The following is a 14402-nucleotide window of genomic DNA, read 5'->3' as shown; positions in this document are numbered from 1 at the left end:
CTAATGAAATTGCGCTATCCTTTCGAAACCAACTGTTTTTTTTAAACAATTTTTTTTAACATTTATTTATTTTTGAGACAGAGAGAGACAGAGCGTGAACGGGGGAGGGCCAGAGAGAGAGGGAGACACAGAATCTGAAGCAGGCTCCAGGCTCTGAGCTGTCAGCACAGAGCCCGACACGGGGCTCGAACTCACAAACTGCGAGATCATGACCTGAGCCGAAGTCGGACGCTTAACCGACTGAGCCACCCAGATGCCCCTCGAAACCAGCTGTTGAAGTTTAAAGAAAGGAATTGAATTTTCAAGACCTGGATGTGAGACACTCTTTAAGAACCAGAAATTGTTACAACCTTTCAGACTAGAGATGAAAAGGCCACTAAAGCATCTTATAGAGTAAGTTGGCATATTGCATTATCTAAGGAAGAATACTCAATAGCTGACAGTAGAGACTAATTAAGTAATAGAGACTAATTAAACCCTGTACACTTGGCATTGCTGGATGAAAAGTCAGTAAGAGAAATCACAACAGTGCCACTTTCCAATAAGAGGGTAACTTGTCAAGGACCGAGTTAACAAATCATCTGCAAAATGGTGATTTGCTTAGAAAATGGACAAATCTACAGAAGCGACTGGACTTCCTTTTCTGCTTGTGTTTGCTTAGTATTCGCAACATCTAATCATCAAAGAAGTTACGTGCATTCTTGACAACAAGCGCAAGGGTGCCTGAAATATTCAAAGTGTCGAATGCCTTTTTGAATCTCATGCTCTATCCTGGAACAACTCTATTGACATTTTTATTGGTAGTGCAAAAGCAACTGTCAGTAAGACTGCTGGCACCATAGCACAAATCAAGGAAACGCTGCAAGTGACTAGTGGTCACTGCATTCTCTACTGTCTCATCTTACAGACAGCCAGCTTCCCCTAAGGATGTGCCTGATGGCAGGAGATGGGTGGGGGGTGGGCTAAATGGGTGATGGGAATTAAGGAGGACACTTGTGATGAGCACTGGGCGTTGTATGTAAGTGATGAATCATCAAATTCTACCTGAAACCAATTTTACTATAAGAGTTAACTAAAGAGAATTTAAATAAAAACTTGAAGAAAGAAAAAAAAAAAGAATGTGCCTGATGGGCCAGTAACAATTATTGTCATTAACTTTCAACACTTAAGGATAGAGTATATAATCTTTTTTTTTAAGTATGTTTATTTTTGAGACAGAGAGAGCGTGAGCAGAGGAGGGGCAGAGAGAGACGGTGACAGAGGATCCAAATTTGTTCCTCACTGACAGCAGAGAGCCTTATGGGGGCTTGAACTCCCTAATGGTGAGATCACAGCGTGAGCTGGAGTCGGTCACTCAACCGAGCCACCCAGGTGCCCCTAAAACATACGATTTTTGGATAGTATGCACAGTGAAATGAGAAGTGTGAATAAAGCACTTCTGCTACGCACTGAAGTGTGATTTTTTTTTCAAAGACGAGAACTTGTGCAGCTGTTTGAACTAATGCATTTTTTGCGGTACTTCATCTTCACTTGAAAGAATGGCTGACAGTAGTGTCTCATAAACATTCTCTCAAAAATGAATGAAGTGAGCCTTTTGTTTGAAAAACAAAAAAGAACTTGTCTCAATAATAAAAACTGAGATTTCAAATACAAATGTAAAGTTTGGAAAACTTGTGTCTACCACCATGAACTTAACAGTCTCTCAGTACTTAAAGACTTTTATGATGAGATGGGTGGTGATATGAACAAATGTGTTATTTGATAATACAGGAAAGTGTCAACATTTAGCATAGCGGCATGACTCAATGAACCAATATTTTCCAAATGACCGATGCATGATGTTACAAAACCATGCATGGGTAAAATATCCATTCAACATGCAAGATAGACCAATAGATGACAGAGTATCAGAGTTGGAAAGTTCATTGATAGGATTTTAGATTCCAAATTGTGACTACCCTTTAAAAAAAAAACCTACCACTTGTCAAGTTTTGCCATTGTATCAAAGAATAGCCACAATTATCTAAGAAAGCTGTACAAATACGCCTCCCTTTCTAATTACATATCTGTGTGAAGACAAATTTTCTTCATATCATGATAGAGTGAAGAAATAATTAAGAGAGGGGGCCTGGGTAGCTCAGTTGGCTAAGCGTCCAACTTCAGCTCAGGTCATGATCTCACAGTTCACGAGTTCGAGCCCCCATTGGGCTCTGTGCTGACAGCTCAGAGCCTGAAGCCTGCTTCGGATTCTATGTCTCCCTCTCTCTCTGCCTCTCTCCTGCTTGCACTCTCTGTCAAAACTAAGTAAACATTTTTAAAATTTTTTTAAAAAAAGAAATAGATAAGAGAATCCAGTTGTCTTCTCTTAAGCCAACCATGAAAGAGATTTGCAAAAATGTAAAAACAATACTCCCTTATTTTTTTGTTTTATAATATGTATTTATTTTTCAAAAATATGGTATTTATATTGATATTTGATGAAATTGTTTTAACAGGAAGTGATGAATAAATATTTTATTTTCCTCAGTCTCAATCTCTTCTACCAAAAATGTAGATAGATAAAGCTCACGGTTACAAAAAACCTTTTAGATATTCAATCGTTTTTAAAAGCATCAGGGCGCCTGGGAGGCTCAGTTGGTTAAGCGGCCGACTTCGGCTCAGGTCATGATCTCGCAGTCTGTGAGTTCGAGCCCCGCGTTGGGCTCTGTGCTGACAGCTCAGAGCCTGGAGCCTGTGTCAGATTCTGTGTCTCCCTCTCTCTGGCCCTCCCCCATTTATGCTCTGTCTCTCTCTGTCTCAAAAAATAAATAAACGTTAAAAAATAAAAATAAAAAAAAAATAAAACCATAAAAGAGTTTTAACACCAGTTTGAGTATCACTGATTTAGGCCACAGAGAGGCAGGCTGGTGATACAGTAGGAGATTTAGGAGCATAATAAAGGTTTTAAATAACCATTGATTTTTTTTCCCGGTAACTTCAGAATATTAAAACGCATAAAGCTCTAATAGAGAGTTCTTACTGGTTGGAGTTTGGTTAGGTGGAGTTTTACCCGTTTAGTCAAGGGAGCAGGATGGCGTCATAGAGTTAAATGAAACTGAGTTTGAATTCTGGCTGAGGTACCCATGGGAAATCATTCAAACTCCCAGCCTCAGTTTTTGCATCTATATATGGGGATAATAGTATCCACCTTAGTTGACATACCACAAGGATAAAACTCATGTATCAAGTCATTGCTACTTAAAGTGTGTTCTGTAAACCAACAGGGGTTAGCCATGTTGCACACCCAGAGCTCTGAATCCTGATCTACATTTCGATGAGATCTCCACTCAGCAGAATGCACCCAGGGGAATGCCTGCCTGCCACACATTTTAGTATTTTTTTTTTCCTTCAGCGGAGAGATACAACTATTTCAGTCTTTTGGATTAAGCTAATTGGCTTGACTTTGAAAAACACATTTGACCAGTTTATTTAGTCTCATTGTCTTAATTATTGACCTAAGTTATCCTTCAACTCATTTGAAAGATTTATAACTTCCAGACTTATGGTCTAGGCTCTTGAGTGTCTCACCTTGTAATTTATTTATTTGCTCAACAGAACTCAAACACTCAGTATGTGTCAGGGGCTATGCATGTCACCAGGGAAACAGTGTGCAAAACGGGCATGGTCCTCGTCCTTTGGTTCAGCTAAAAGAGACACTAAAAAGCCAAAACATGGCATTTGTAGTTCTGAAGATGTAGACCTTTGTGATTATAAGGGAGTAGCATACACATTTTAAAAAGTTTAGGGTGGTTTTTCTTTCCTTTTCTGAGTTTTCTTCTCTCTTTTTCTCTCTCTTTCTTTTTCTCTCTCGTTTCGCTTTTCTTCTTTTCTTTTTTTTTTTAATTTGAACATAGTCCTTTATTAACTGACCAGATTACAAAAATAATCATGGTGGATACCTTAGTTCATCCTTCTAAGAAGCCTATTGATCTGATTTTCTCTGTTGCCAGCATCCACAAAATGGGTAGTCTTTTTCTTCATTGCTTCTTGTGGAGAAGGTAATTTGAAGGGCCATAGGAAGTTGTTTACTTCTTTGAAACATTCTCCAACAGTATAGATCTCAAGAATCAGATCCTCCATGCAGATGATGCCATATTTACCAGGAGATAGAGGGATCAATGTGCTCTCTGTCAGGGCAATTCGCTTCTTGTTGATTTTTCTCTAACCACGCTTGTAGATCAGTTCATTCACTGACTTCTGGTTTGGGTACCCCCATGCTATAGATGGTTCCACAGTCCTCAGCAAGTTATCTGAAGCCTTGTTGAGCTTTCCAAAGGTGCCGTTGAATATCTGACAAAGGCAAAGGAGCTGCAGCACCTTTCAAACCTTTGGGCTCACACTATTGATACCTCTGATCCTGATGACAAAAGTCAATTTGGGTTCCTCAGGTTTGTAGAAGTTGCCAGCTTTTCTGGCAACAGAATCTCATTTTTGTCCATCTGCCTATATTCCTTGTGGTAATGCTTAGCTTTTTCATAGATAAGCTTCCTCCTTGCCTTTCGAAGCATCTTTTGGGCAAATTTCTTTCTCAGATGGTTGATTTTCAACTCTGCAAAATTCCTTTGCTACTTTTAAAGGGTTTCTGCCACAGCAGGAACCTTCTTTTTCTTCTCTTCTGCACCCTCCATGAGTCCATCTGGAAAAGAGGAAATTCTGTCTCTTCTTACATAAACCCTACTGCCAACATGGGGCTTGAACTCACGACCTGGAAATCAAGAGTTGCATGCTCTACTGACTGAGCTAGCCAGGTGCCCTGTTAACTTTTCCTAATATAGAAAAACTTTACACCATATATTGCTTCTTACATTATATTATGCAATACATTCACATTGTGTTATGATAATATTGCTTACCATGAATTTTTTCATTTGGTCATAATTTTGACCATTACTGGACTTCTAGTTTTTCTAACATGTGAGTTATTTTTCCAGTTTATTTAAATTTTTTTAAATGTTTTAATTGAAATTAAAAATCACACATTTTCCATCTTAATCATTTTTAAATTGCATTTCAGTAATGTTAGCCATATTCACATCTTTGCACAACAAATCTCTAGAACTTTTTCATCTTGTAAAACTGAAGGTCTGTACCCGTTGAACAACTGTTTCCCCAACTGACCCCAACCCTTGGCAACCACAATTCTACTCTCCATTTCTGAGTTTGAATGTGTTGGATACCTCATATAGGTGGAATCGTATAGTCCTTGTCTTTTTTTTTACCAGCTTATTTCACTTAGCATAATGTCCTCAAGGTTCATTCATGTTTGGCATGTGATAAGATTTCTTTCCTTAAGCTGAATAATAATCCGTTGTGTGTATATACCACATTTTCTTTATTTATTCATCCATCGGTGGACATTTAGGTTGCAGAAGCTATTGTGAATGATGTGAATGATGAGATGTGTATATCTCTTGGCTATTGTGAACAATGCCACTTTGGGGTGCCCCCAAAGTACTTTGAATGTAGACACTAATCTACCCCCATGCCTGAAAATAGTTCTTGACTGTAAGTAAGAACTGTGGGCTTGAGCTAGCAGGGAGGGTAAAGTGGGCCACTCTGGTCAGGATCCCATCTATGGATGTCCAGGCAACAGTGGAGGGAAGGAGAAAAAATAGCCTGAATCACTCAGAGCAGAATTTCTTATCTAAAAGGTTATATGCCTACCATGGGCAGAACACCATGCTAGGTGCTTTCATATGTGTTGAGGGGGGGGGAATGTGGAGGGTTTCTTGGATTAAGATAATTATGACAATAAGATTTTTTTTTCAAGTTCTCAGGATCATTTCTAAATAATAATGAAAATAGTGATCACCAGTGTCAGGAACAGGCCCAGCACAGGAAGATATCAGAACCTTACATGGAGAGAGGGCTCGTGTTATTTGGAAAGAGAATTAAACTGAGAATAGAAAAATTCAGATTTCAGATAGGATACAAACTATTGAAATTTAAGTTTAACAACTCCCCCCCCCCCGACTATTGGGGTATGGGTTAGGATAATTAAGTGTGGGTCTGTGTGGCTGAGGCAGCAAATACCAATCTCTGAAAGCCCACAGAAGCCTTTACCAGGGTTCTACCTGATGTTTTTTGCTCCTACGTTGCTGTTTAAATTGTTTCTGTTGAAAGCTAATCTTTAAAGAAATTTAGTTTCACTTGTGAGCCCCAGAGTCTGTATCTGGGCCCACAAGTCATGGCTATGGATGACATTCCTGAGAAAATCAGCTTACACACAAAAGATAAGACCAATTTTGAGCTTCGCTGGGGAATAGAAATTGTATAAACTTTCAAGAAGGGAAAGTAAAGCCATCGTAAACTTGAACAGCTTAAACTGACTTTCAATGATTTCAGGCCTTAGAGAAGAAGGATTACTGCAGACTCAACTTGTTGGTACCACTTTACTGGAGCTCCTTTCCTCGTAACCATAGCAAATGTGGTTATCGATGGTACAGGGAAGCAGAAAAGGCACTGGCCTGAGAGTCAGAGATGGGTTCTAGTTCCAGCTCGGCCACTAAACAGCTGGATGGCTTTAGACATGTGCCATTCTCTCTCGAATGTCAGCTTCCCTTCCTGAAATCCCAGTAGCACTTGGATGAGAAGCTCATCATCCCTTTCAGCTCTGACATTCTGTGAATTAATGATATACTTGACCACTATGTCCATTCTACTTTTTATTTGGCATTTGTTCATTTGATACATATATACATATATAAAAATCTGTACAAGGTAAAAATACAAAATAAGTATTTCTTTATAAGTTATGCAATTAAACAGCTACCTTTTTAAAGTTTAAAAGCCATTGCAGAGAGAGACAGAGAGAAAAGTCTAGTCAATCCTTTATAGTCATTCACAATAACATTGGTATAAGATATCATACAACACATGTGTACAAAATAGTGTACAGTTCATAAAAGCTGTGCAAAGACAGCAAAGTTCTGTAAAAAAAAAAAAAATCAAAATCAAAGAGGCTGTGGGTTCTCTCTCCGCTTATGTCATGCCCAGTGCTCGAGTCTTGCAGGTCAGTGTAATCTCCCCAGAAATAATAAAAGGGCACAAGGTAGAGTGCTTGGTGCATATACTATGGATGCAGAAATTAAAAAGAAAAAGCTCTGAAAGACACATACAGAAATAGAGACTGACTCTTCCCTCAATAACTCACTTCTTTGCCCAGAGAGCATTTGGAATACAACAGGAAGGACTCCGTATTTATGTTGTGCCTTAGACCAGAAGGTGTATATGTGTATAAAATTTTTAAAAAAAAGTTTTTTTTTAATTCAGATATCTAAGGGAGCTGCTATGGAAAGGGTTACCAGAGTCGACATGGGTAGGAGACCATTCCACCTAAGACAGGGGGGTGGATCTAGGAAGTCAGAGGTCTTAGAGTTATATGCTTGATGTTGTGACTCCTAACTCCGTTTCCTTCTCCATAAAGAGTTTCCTGTCTTACAGAGTTGTGGCTTCTAAAGACCAGCAGGGCCTGGCTCACAGCAAGACCCAGGCTGTAGGAGTGAACACTCCACTGTGTTTTAAATAGCTTGCAATAAGCAAGATAGGAGCTCCGGTGGGAAGTTAAGGCTGGGACCAAGACCTAAACTTCACTTACGTGGAGAGAGCTGCCAGGAGGTGTGTGGGGCAAGGAAACGCCATTTTGGGCAATGGAAGGGGCTGCGGCGCCCTCGACCAGGCTGAGGTTCTGCAAAGGGAAGCGGCAGCGTCTGGACAGCGGGGACTAAGCGGACAAGCAGACTGAATCACACCTCTTCAATTTCAAAGTACTTTGAAACAGTACGCAGGGCACGGGAGGGCTTCTAAGACACGGTGATCTCCTCCTCTTCTCCCTCCTCATCGTCCTCGGAGTCGGAGAAGTCCGAAGGCTTGCCGGGGCTGCTGGAGTGAGCCGGTGAGGCAGGCAGCGGCCCTTCCAGCCGCGGGTCCCGCAGGTGCCGAGGGTCGGGGGACGCGTGATAGACCAGGCGGTGGCGGGGGCTGCCCGGGCCGTCGTCTTCCTCCTCGTCATCCCCTGGGCCCTTCTGGCCCACGTCGCTGAGGTCCGGGTGCGGATTGAGTTTCGTGGGAAGGGTCTGCTCTCGGCAGCCCCCGCTAGACAGAAGCTCGCGCTCCTTGGAGTTCCGCCACTTCATGCGTCGGTTCTGGAACCAGATTTTCACCTGGAGCGGGGAGGGGAGAGAGCGGGGGACAAGCAGCGGTTATCGCAGGCGCTCCCCACCAAGGGCGTGGGGGAGGGGCTCCGGCAGGACCGTCGGGGAGGTAAGAGGCTCTGTCCTTCTCCCCCTCCTTGCCCGCTGCCCAGTGAGTTCAGACGGTCAAGGACTCACCCTACCCTCACCCCCTCCTCAGCTTCTCGCTCCTCTAGCCCCATCCTCACGCACCTGACCCGGCTGGGCGCAGGTGGGGGGCAATGAGCCGGGGAGAGAAGCAAGCTGTCCCGAGTGGCCTCAAGGAAGCTGGCTCGTGCGCTCATTCCCTCTCTAGACTTTACTTTCCCCATCCGTAGGAGGGGACCTAACGGGTTTCAGAGGACCCTTCCAATTGCACGATGCGTGGGGGAGGGGTGAAGCGGGGAGGGTGGGGCTTTGGGGAGACCGCCCTCACTTGTGAGTCTTTCAAGCCCAACTTGGCCGCCAGCTTCTTGCGGTCGGGCTTGCTGATGTACTTCTGCTTCTGGAACATCTTCTCCAGCGCCTTGCGCTGCACGTCGGAGAACACGGCTCGTCGCAGCATGCCTCGGCGAGGCTTGCCGCGGGCAGCAAGCGGCCAGGAGAAGGTCCCCGGGATGGGCACGACGCTCGAGGACGCTGCGGAGGGGTGGGGTGGGGGGTTGCGAGTGAGTGGGCGGCGTCCCGCCGCGGCAGTAGCGTCTGCCCCTCCCTCGTGGCCTCCCTCGGTTTTTCTCTCTGATCCCTTCATCTCTTTAAAGCTCTCCTTTTTCTCCCCTTGGAGAATAGGCCAGGAACCTACAAACCTGCGAGACTGAAAGGCGCTTTCCGCCCAAATAACTTTCCCTTTCAACCAGGCAAACCCGGATTAGGTAAAACCACGGAAACACAGAAAACAGCCTCCACAATAGCCTGTTTCGTTTTTCCATTCAACAGTCTCAGGGGAACAGTGTCAAGGGAACAAACCTGCGTATATCGGCTAAAATAGCAACAGAAAAAATTTACAAAAATAAAAATAAAAATATCCAGCTGAGGCCGCTGGGTTTCCCCCTTATGCTTTTATCACCTTGGTGGCTTTTGCATTCTTTAGATGAAAATGAGGTGCCTTACTTATTTGACAGAAGAAAATCCGCTTTGGATTTTTTTTTTTTTTTTTGAAAAATCCAATCAGCATTCATCTTTTTCATATTAATCTTTCTTCCCCTCCCCCACAAAACGTAAAGAATTCGGCCCGAATACATGAAAAGTGGCAGCTAATTAGCACATTGACCGCTCCCCAATGGGTATTGGCATGATAAAAAGGGGGAGAGTTTTCCTTTAAGGGAGGGGAAAAAAAAAAACCAAAAAGAAACAGAGACTCTAATGAAGCGTGAATGGTAATTGTGTAGTAATGAACTAACAGAAAAAGACTGAGGACAAGCAGCGAAAGCCATATATTACTGGGACAAAAGAGATTTACACTTTCAAACTAAACACAACTGCAGGCCAAGACCATTGGGAGAATACTGATGGCAGAGGCTTCTCTTCCCGGAATCATTTTCATTAAATGGACATGAAAAGCTATTTATAAAGCTCGGGTTGTTTTTGTTGGAGCATTGAGATGAGGGAGAAAGGCAGCAAATTCCATTATCAGCAGCAGCATGAATGGTGGTGGGGGGGGCTGTTGGTGAATTCTCTCTCCCCCTTTTAAAAATCAATTGCTTATTTCTTTCTCTGATATTTGGGAGTGTTGTCGTGGTTCTACCCATCCCCCACCAACCGTGCCCAGTCTCCCTTCTCTTTATAGGCTCTCCTCTGTCTCCTGAGTCTTGACGGGTTGCTGAGTTTTCAGCTATACTTTGAGGCACCACTGGGATTCCAGGATGGATAAAAACCTCGTGTAAACTGTCGAAGGTGTTTCTCCTCCAGACTAGGACCCCATTAACGGGCTTCCCTCAGACTTATTTTAGAAGTTGAAGGTCTTTAAAAAAGATAAGGCGGTGGGGGGAAGGGTACGAGAAGAGGTTGGGAAATCAGGTTGGAAATAGAAGGTTGGGGTTGTGGGAGGATCTAGTCCCCCTCCCCCTGGGCGACCCCAGGCATCCCACACAAGAGGGCACCCCATGTGGTCTTGTGAAAAGCCCGAAACCCTGAATGAGTCTTAAAGAGAAATTAGCCCCGGCTGGTAGGTGTCTCTCGGCGGCGTGGAGGGGCGAGGGTCGGTCTGTGTGTGGCTGCCCGGAGGAGCTGACCAATTGGTCATGGTGCTGAAACCTTTGTGGCGGAATCGTGGCCAAGTGCACTGACTCTGTGGGAAAACGGCGGCGTGAAGGGATGCCAACAGCTCCTCGCCGGGAAGGGAACCGCCTCAAATTGGGACCATGACAATTCCTGCTAATTTGTAGAGCAGGGAATTGGTGCAAAGTGTCAAGCAGTCACTGCTTGTGCTAAATAGGGCATCAAATTGGCGCGACGGATTCGTGAATGTTGTACGCCTCGCAACCTCTGAACCAGAGCATAACCCCGAGGGGTGGACGGAGAAATATGGCTTTCGGAGCAGGGAGCGAAGGGCTGGGGCTGGGACGCCGCCCCCCAGGAAGGGGGATGAGACCTACCTGGGAAATAAGAAGATCTGATGAAAGGCTGGAAGGAGCCTTCAAAGTAGGGAAAGGCGAAGGTCTTGGGAGGGACGCTCTGGAGTAAGGCAGGGGATGTTTCTGGCAGAGAGTAAAGGAGAAAGGAAAAGAGGGAGAGAGACAGAAAGGGAATTTGATTAGGTACTTGATTATTGTACAGAGCATTGAATATATGATATGATTAACCCTTCAGCTGGCTTCAAAGGCATCTTTCTCAATGTTTTGACAAAGTAGAAGAAACCTTTTCCTAACATCATGTCATCTGTGGAATCCTTCCACCACCACCACCACCCTCCACCCCCCCCCCCCCCAACGCACCTCAGAGTTGGCTCCCTGTCCCTATTCTCATCCTAGGTACTAACGAGATATGTAGTATTAGGGCGGGTAGGAAAAGAATTGTAGATCCATTATACTAGCTAAGCTAGTAAATATATTGTCTTGGGTTTATAAAAACTGGCTTCCAAAAGTTTGAGGGCAGAAACACAACACGCCTAGGGGCGGGCGTTCTCTCCGACTGCAGGTAATCAAGTTCGTTCTGAGGGTGGGGCGAACCTGGAGGCTTTTCTTCCGGGAATTGGCTGGACCTGAGTCTCACATTGCGCGAGTGGGGTCCCGGGGACCCTGCGTAAGTGTATGTGCGCAGATGTGTGAGTGGGCAAGGAAACAGGAAACCGGGGCAAGAAGGACTCGCACCTGGACCGGCCCTCAGTGTCCTGCGCTCACTTACCGGTTCTGGGAGCAGAGGAGAGGATGGCGTTAACCCCAAACTTCAGAAACGTTGGCTCGCTTGCAGGGGCGGCGGCCGTCTGAGGTGAACCGTCCGGTCGGCTGCCTGGACCCGGGGAGCCCAGGTCCGAGGTCCCGGTGTCTGTGAGAGTCGCGGGGGCCCCCTGCCTAGGGGGCGACATGCTGGCCGTGGGTAAGCTGCGGGGCAGGTAAGCCGGAGGCCGGCTGATGCGGATCAGATCCTCCACCAGAAAGCTCGAGTGGCCGGAAAATGCCGACTGCAGGGACTGGGGCAGCGTTAAGGTGGGCGTGGGACGCAAGAGGCTCGGGTACCCGGCGGGGGGCGCGAGGAGGCCAGGGAACATCATGTTAGGCGCGGGGCGGGCGGAATAACCCTTCTTCCAGTGGCCTGAGGGTAAATGCCTCGCTTCCCGCCCCTCCCGCCCCCGCGATGCCCTCTCTCTTGGGCTTAGCAAACGTCTCCAAGTAATGATCCCACTTGGGCGTCTGCGAGTCCTCCGTGGTCCTCCCGTCGAGGTGATGGTTTTATAGTGGCCCGCCCGTTAAAGCGCTTTGAAAAGTGACAGCTCTGACAATGAAGTTCAACAAAGTTCTCCACTCGAGCTTCATTCGCCGGAGGCTCTGGGCGCTCTGATTGGCGCAGGGGTGCAATTTATGATTGGATTAGTCTTCATAAGCATGGCCCGCACAATGGGCCGGCAACAAAGGCTGGCGCGCATCAATTCTGCATATCGACCGCCTCTTTGCAATACAGTGCGCCCCCAAAGCTCTCGCCGGGAGTTTTTGTTCCGAAGCAACACCCGGGCTAATTAAATGCCTATTTAGAAGTTTCAGATGACATCTTGCCTCATAGAAAAGGAATTATTTAAAGAACGCACTAAATTTATTTGCAGCTCCCCTGCCGAGTCTGGAAAATAAATCAATAAATATTCATAGAAATTCGTCCCCAGGCAATCAGTAAAATAGCCCTCCCCCTTGTGGGGAGGGCAACGGAAGATTTCAAGTCAGTGAACACGAAAACATACTCCCTCTTCAGTCTCTAGCTATATAGGTTACTCCAGCTGAGGCGTAAAGCAGATGTGAGGGGTGGGTAAAATCAGTGTTTGTGGGGTGCTATTCTGACAACACAGGGAGATTTGGAATTAATGCTTTGGGGTTATTGGGTGGAGTCCATAAGGATGGAGGGGGAGGTCTGGATTTGAGTTATTTCAGGTCGGGAAACTAAGAGTTTGAGAGTTGGTAGATACCTGAATAGTAAAATGTGTCTCCTGCAAACTCCCAGAAACTTGGAAAACGATTTCAGCGAGATTTCTTTAGAAGTGTCAGCAAGGAGCACTCCGCAGCTTGCCTGGGGGAGGATCAGAGGGGAGCAACGCACGGGGTCCAGGCTGCTGGATTCCACTTGAGCAGCCTCAGGCCAGGCGACCTGAATGCTGGAAGTGCTATGCCGGCCCTTTTCCCACCTCAAGGAGCCCTCAGAAATTTCATTGGAAACTTATGGCCTGGACTTGTGAAGCCATAGCGGTAAAAGTTGAGACTCCTCGAGAGAGCCCTACCCATTGCCGGGTGCTTAACTTTGGCCAAAGTTTTGCAGCTTCTTAATTAACTGCAGTATACAAACGCCTGAAAACAGCCTGGGAAGATCGCAGTTCTCAAGAATGCTGGTCCCACGTCAGGAGACCCTATGCTTAATCGGGGACCTCAAATGAGAGTCTTCCCGGAGACAGTCTTTCTCTTCACTGGGGGGCTGGGGCTGGGGTAACGCCGAACCTCGATCCCCCCGTTTCTCTGTTCGGCGAGATAACAGATGTGTTAAACGTCCCATTCATTTCTCTGGTGTGGCTGAACCTCCCCAAAGAGAAGTGTGCAGCCCAGCCAGGCCGCCCTGATCCTATTAACCATGAACTAACTGTCACCTTCAGCTGGTTTTCCTTTTTGCTTTTTAACACAAAGCTTTCTCAAAAATCTTATTAACCAGCTTTATTTCTCTCGATGGTTTTGTTCAGGGCGTTTTGTGTTGATGATCTCCATGTCGCTGCTTTAACCATTCAATAAAAGTGCATCTGCGATTTATATCACATTAAACCAGAAACGGAGCCCGCTAAAGCTCTCCCTTGATTCAAATTAAAAAGTTATTTAGGGCCAGGCTCTGGAGCCGAATTATAATGCTTTACGATGACGCAAGTATGGAGTTTCTGAGCCCGAGACTCTTATGGAGGCGTACTGGCCAGGCAGGCTGTCGAAAACCTCTAAGGAAAGGAATGACTTCTAAATAAGTGGGTATTTAAATATGGGAAATGCATCGCTCCAGTTAATTGGAGACCTCTGGAAACGGACGAGGGACGTGTGTGAAGAACTTCCAAAGTTTCTCTTTTTGAAGTCTTGCAATAAAATAGGGGAGAAAAGTCTAAACTGTTTGAACACCTGCACTTTCATCTTGCCACAAGACGAAGTTTTCCATCGCAGTCAATTTCCCGCTACCCCCGTCCGCAACTGCTTTGTGGAAGCTGGAAGATCGGTTCTGTTTTTTGCATTCTCTCCCTCCAACTCTTCTCATCTCTAATTCTCCACCGCCAACGCCTCCTTCTCTTCCTCCTCCTTCCACCTTCCTCCACTTCTCCCTCCCTCCCTCGTTCCTTTCCTCCCCGCCTGGAGCTGTGGCTTGTTCCAGGGGTGGAGAAGATCGGTAACTACAGGTGTTGAATTACCCATCAGAGAAGCGCTTGCCCAGGTCTTCCGGAAGATCGGAATAGAGCCTCGGTTTGCAGGGGTTTTGGCGAGGAGGAGGGGAGTGCTCAGAACTCAAAGCTAGTCTGGGGCCTTCCTAGTG

At 45.5% G+C, this 14402-nt stretch overlaps 1 protein-coding gene and 1 pseudogene across 1 annotated transcript; both read right to left on the bottom strand.

Moving 5' to 3' along the window:
- Positions 1 to 3856: 3856 nt before the first annotated feature.
- Positions 3857 to 4668, bottom strand: LOC106978448 (60S ribosomal protein L7-like; annotated as a pseudogene).
- A 2193-nt stretch (positions 4669 to 6861) lies between these two features.
- On the bottom strand, positions 6862 to 11919 carry DBX1 (developing brain homeobox 1). Its single transcript, XM_027073272.2, has 4 exons — positions 11553 to 11919; positions 10805 to 10906; positions 8647 to 8849; positions 6862 to 8201 (listed from the first exon to the last, which is right to left on the bottom strand). The coding sequence occupies exons 1-4, from the start codon at positions 11917 to 11919 to the stop codon at positions 7842 to 7844; spliced, it is 1032 nt and encodes a 343-aa protein (XP_026929073.1). The 3' UTR covers positions 6862 to 7841.
- Positions 11920 to 14402: the final 2483 nt, after the last annotated feature.

This window comes from Acinonyx jubatus, chromosome D1 (genome assembly GCF_027475565.1).
Source record: "Acinonyx jubatus isolate Ajub_Pintada_27869175 chromosome D1, VMU_Ajub_asm_v1.0, whole genome shotgun sequence".
In the NCBI taxonomy this organism is placed as follows: domain Eukaryota; kingdom Metazoa; phylum Chordata; class Mammalia; order Carnivora; family Felidae; genus Acinonyx; species Acinonyx jubatus.
Note: the sequence above shows the minus strand (reverse complement) of the source record. Positions and strands in the feature narration are given on the sequence as shown.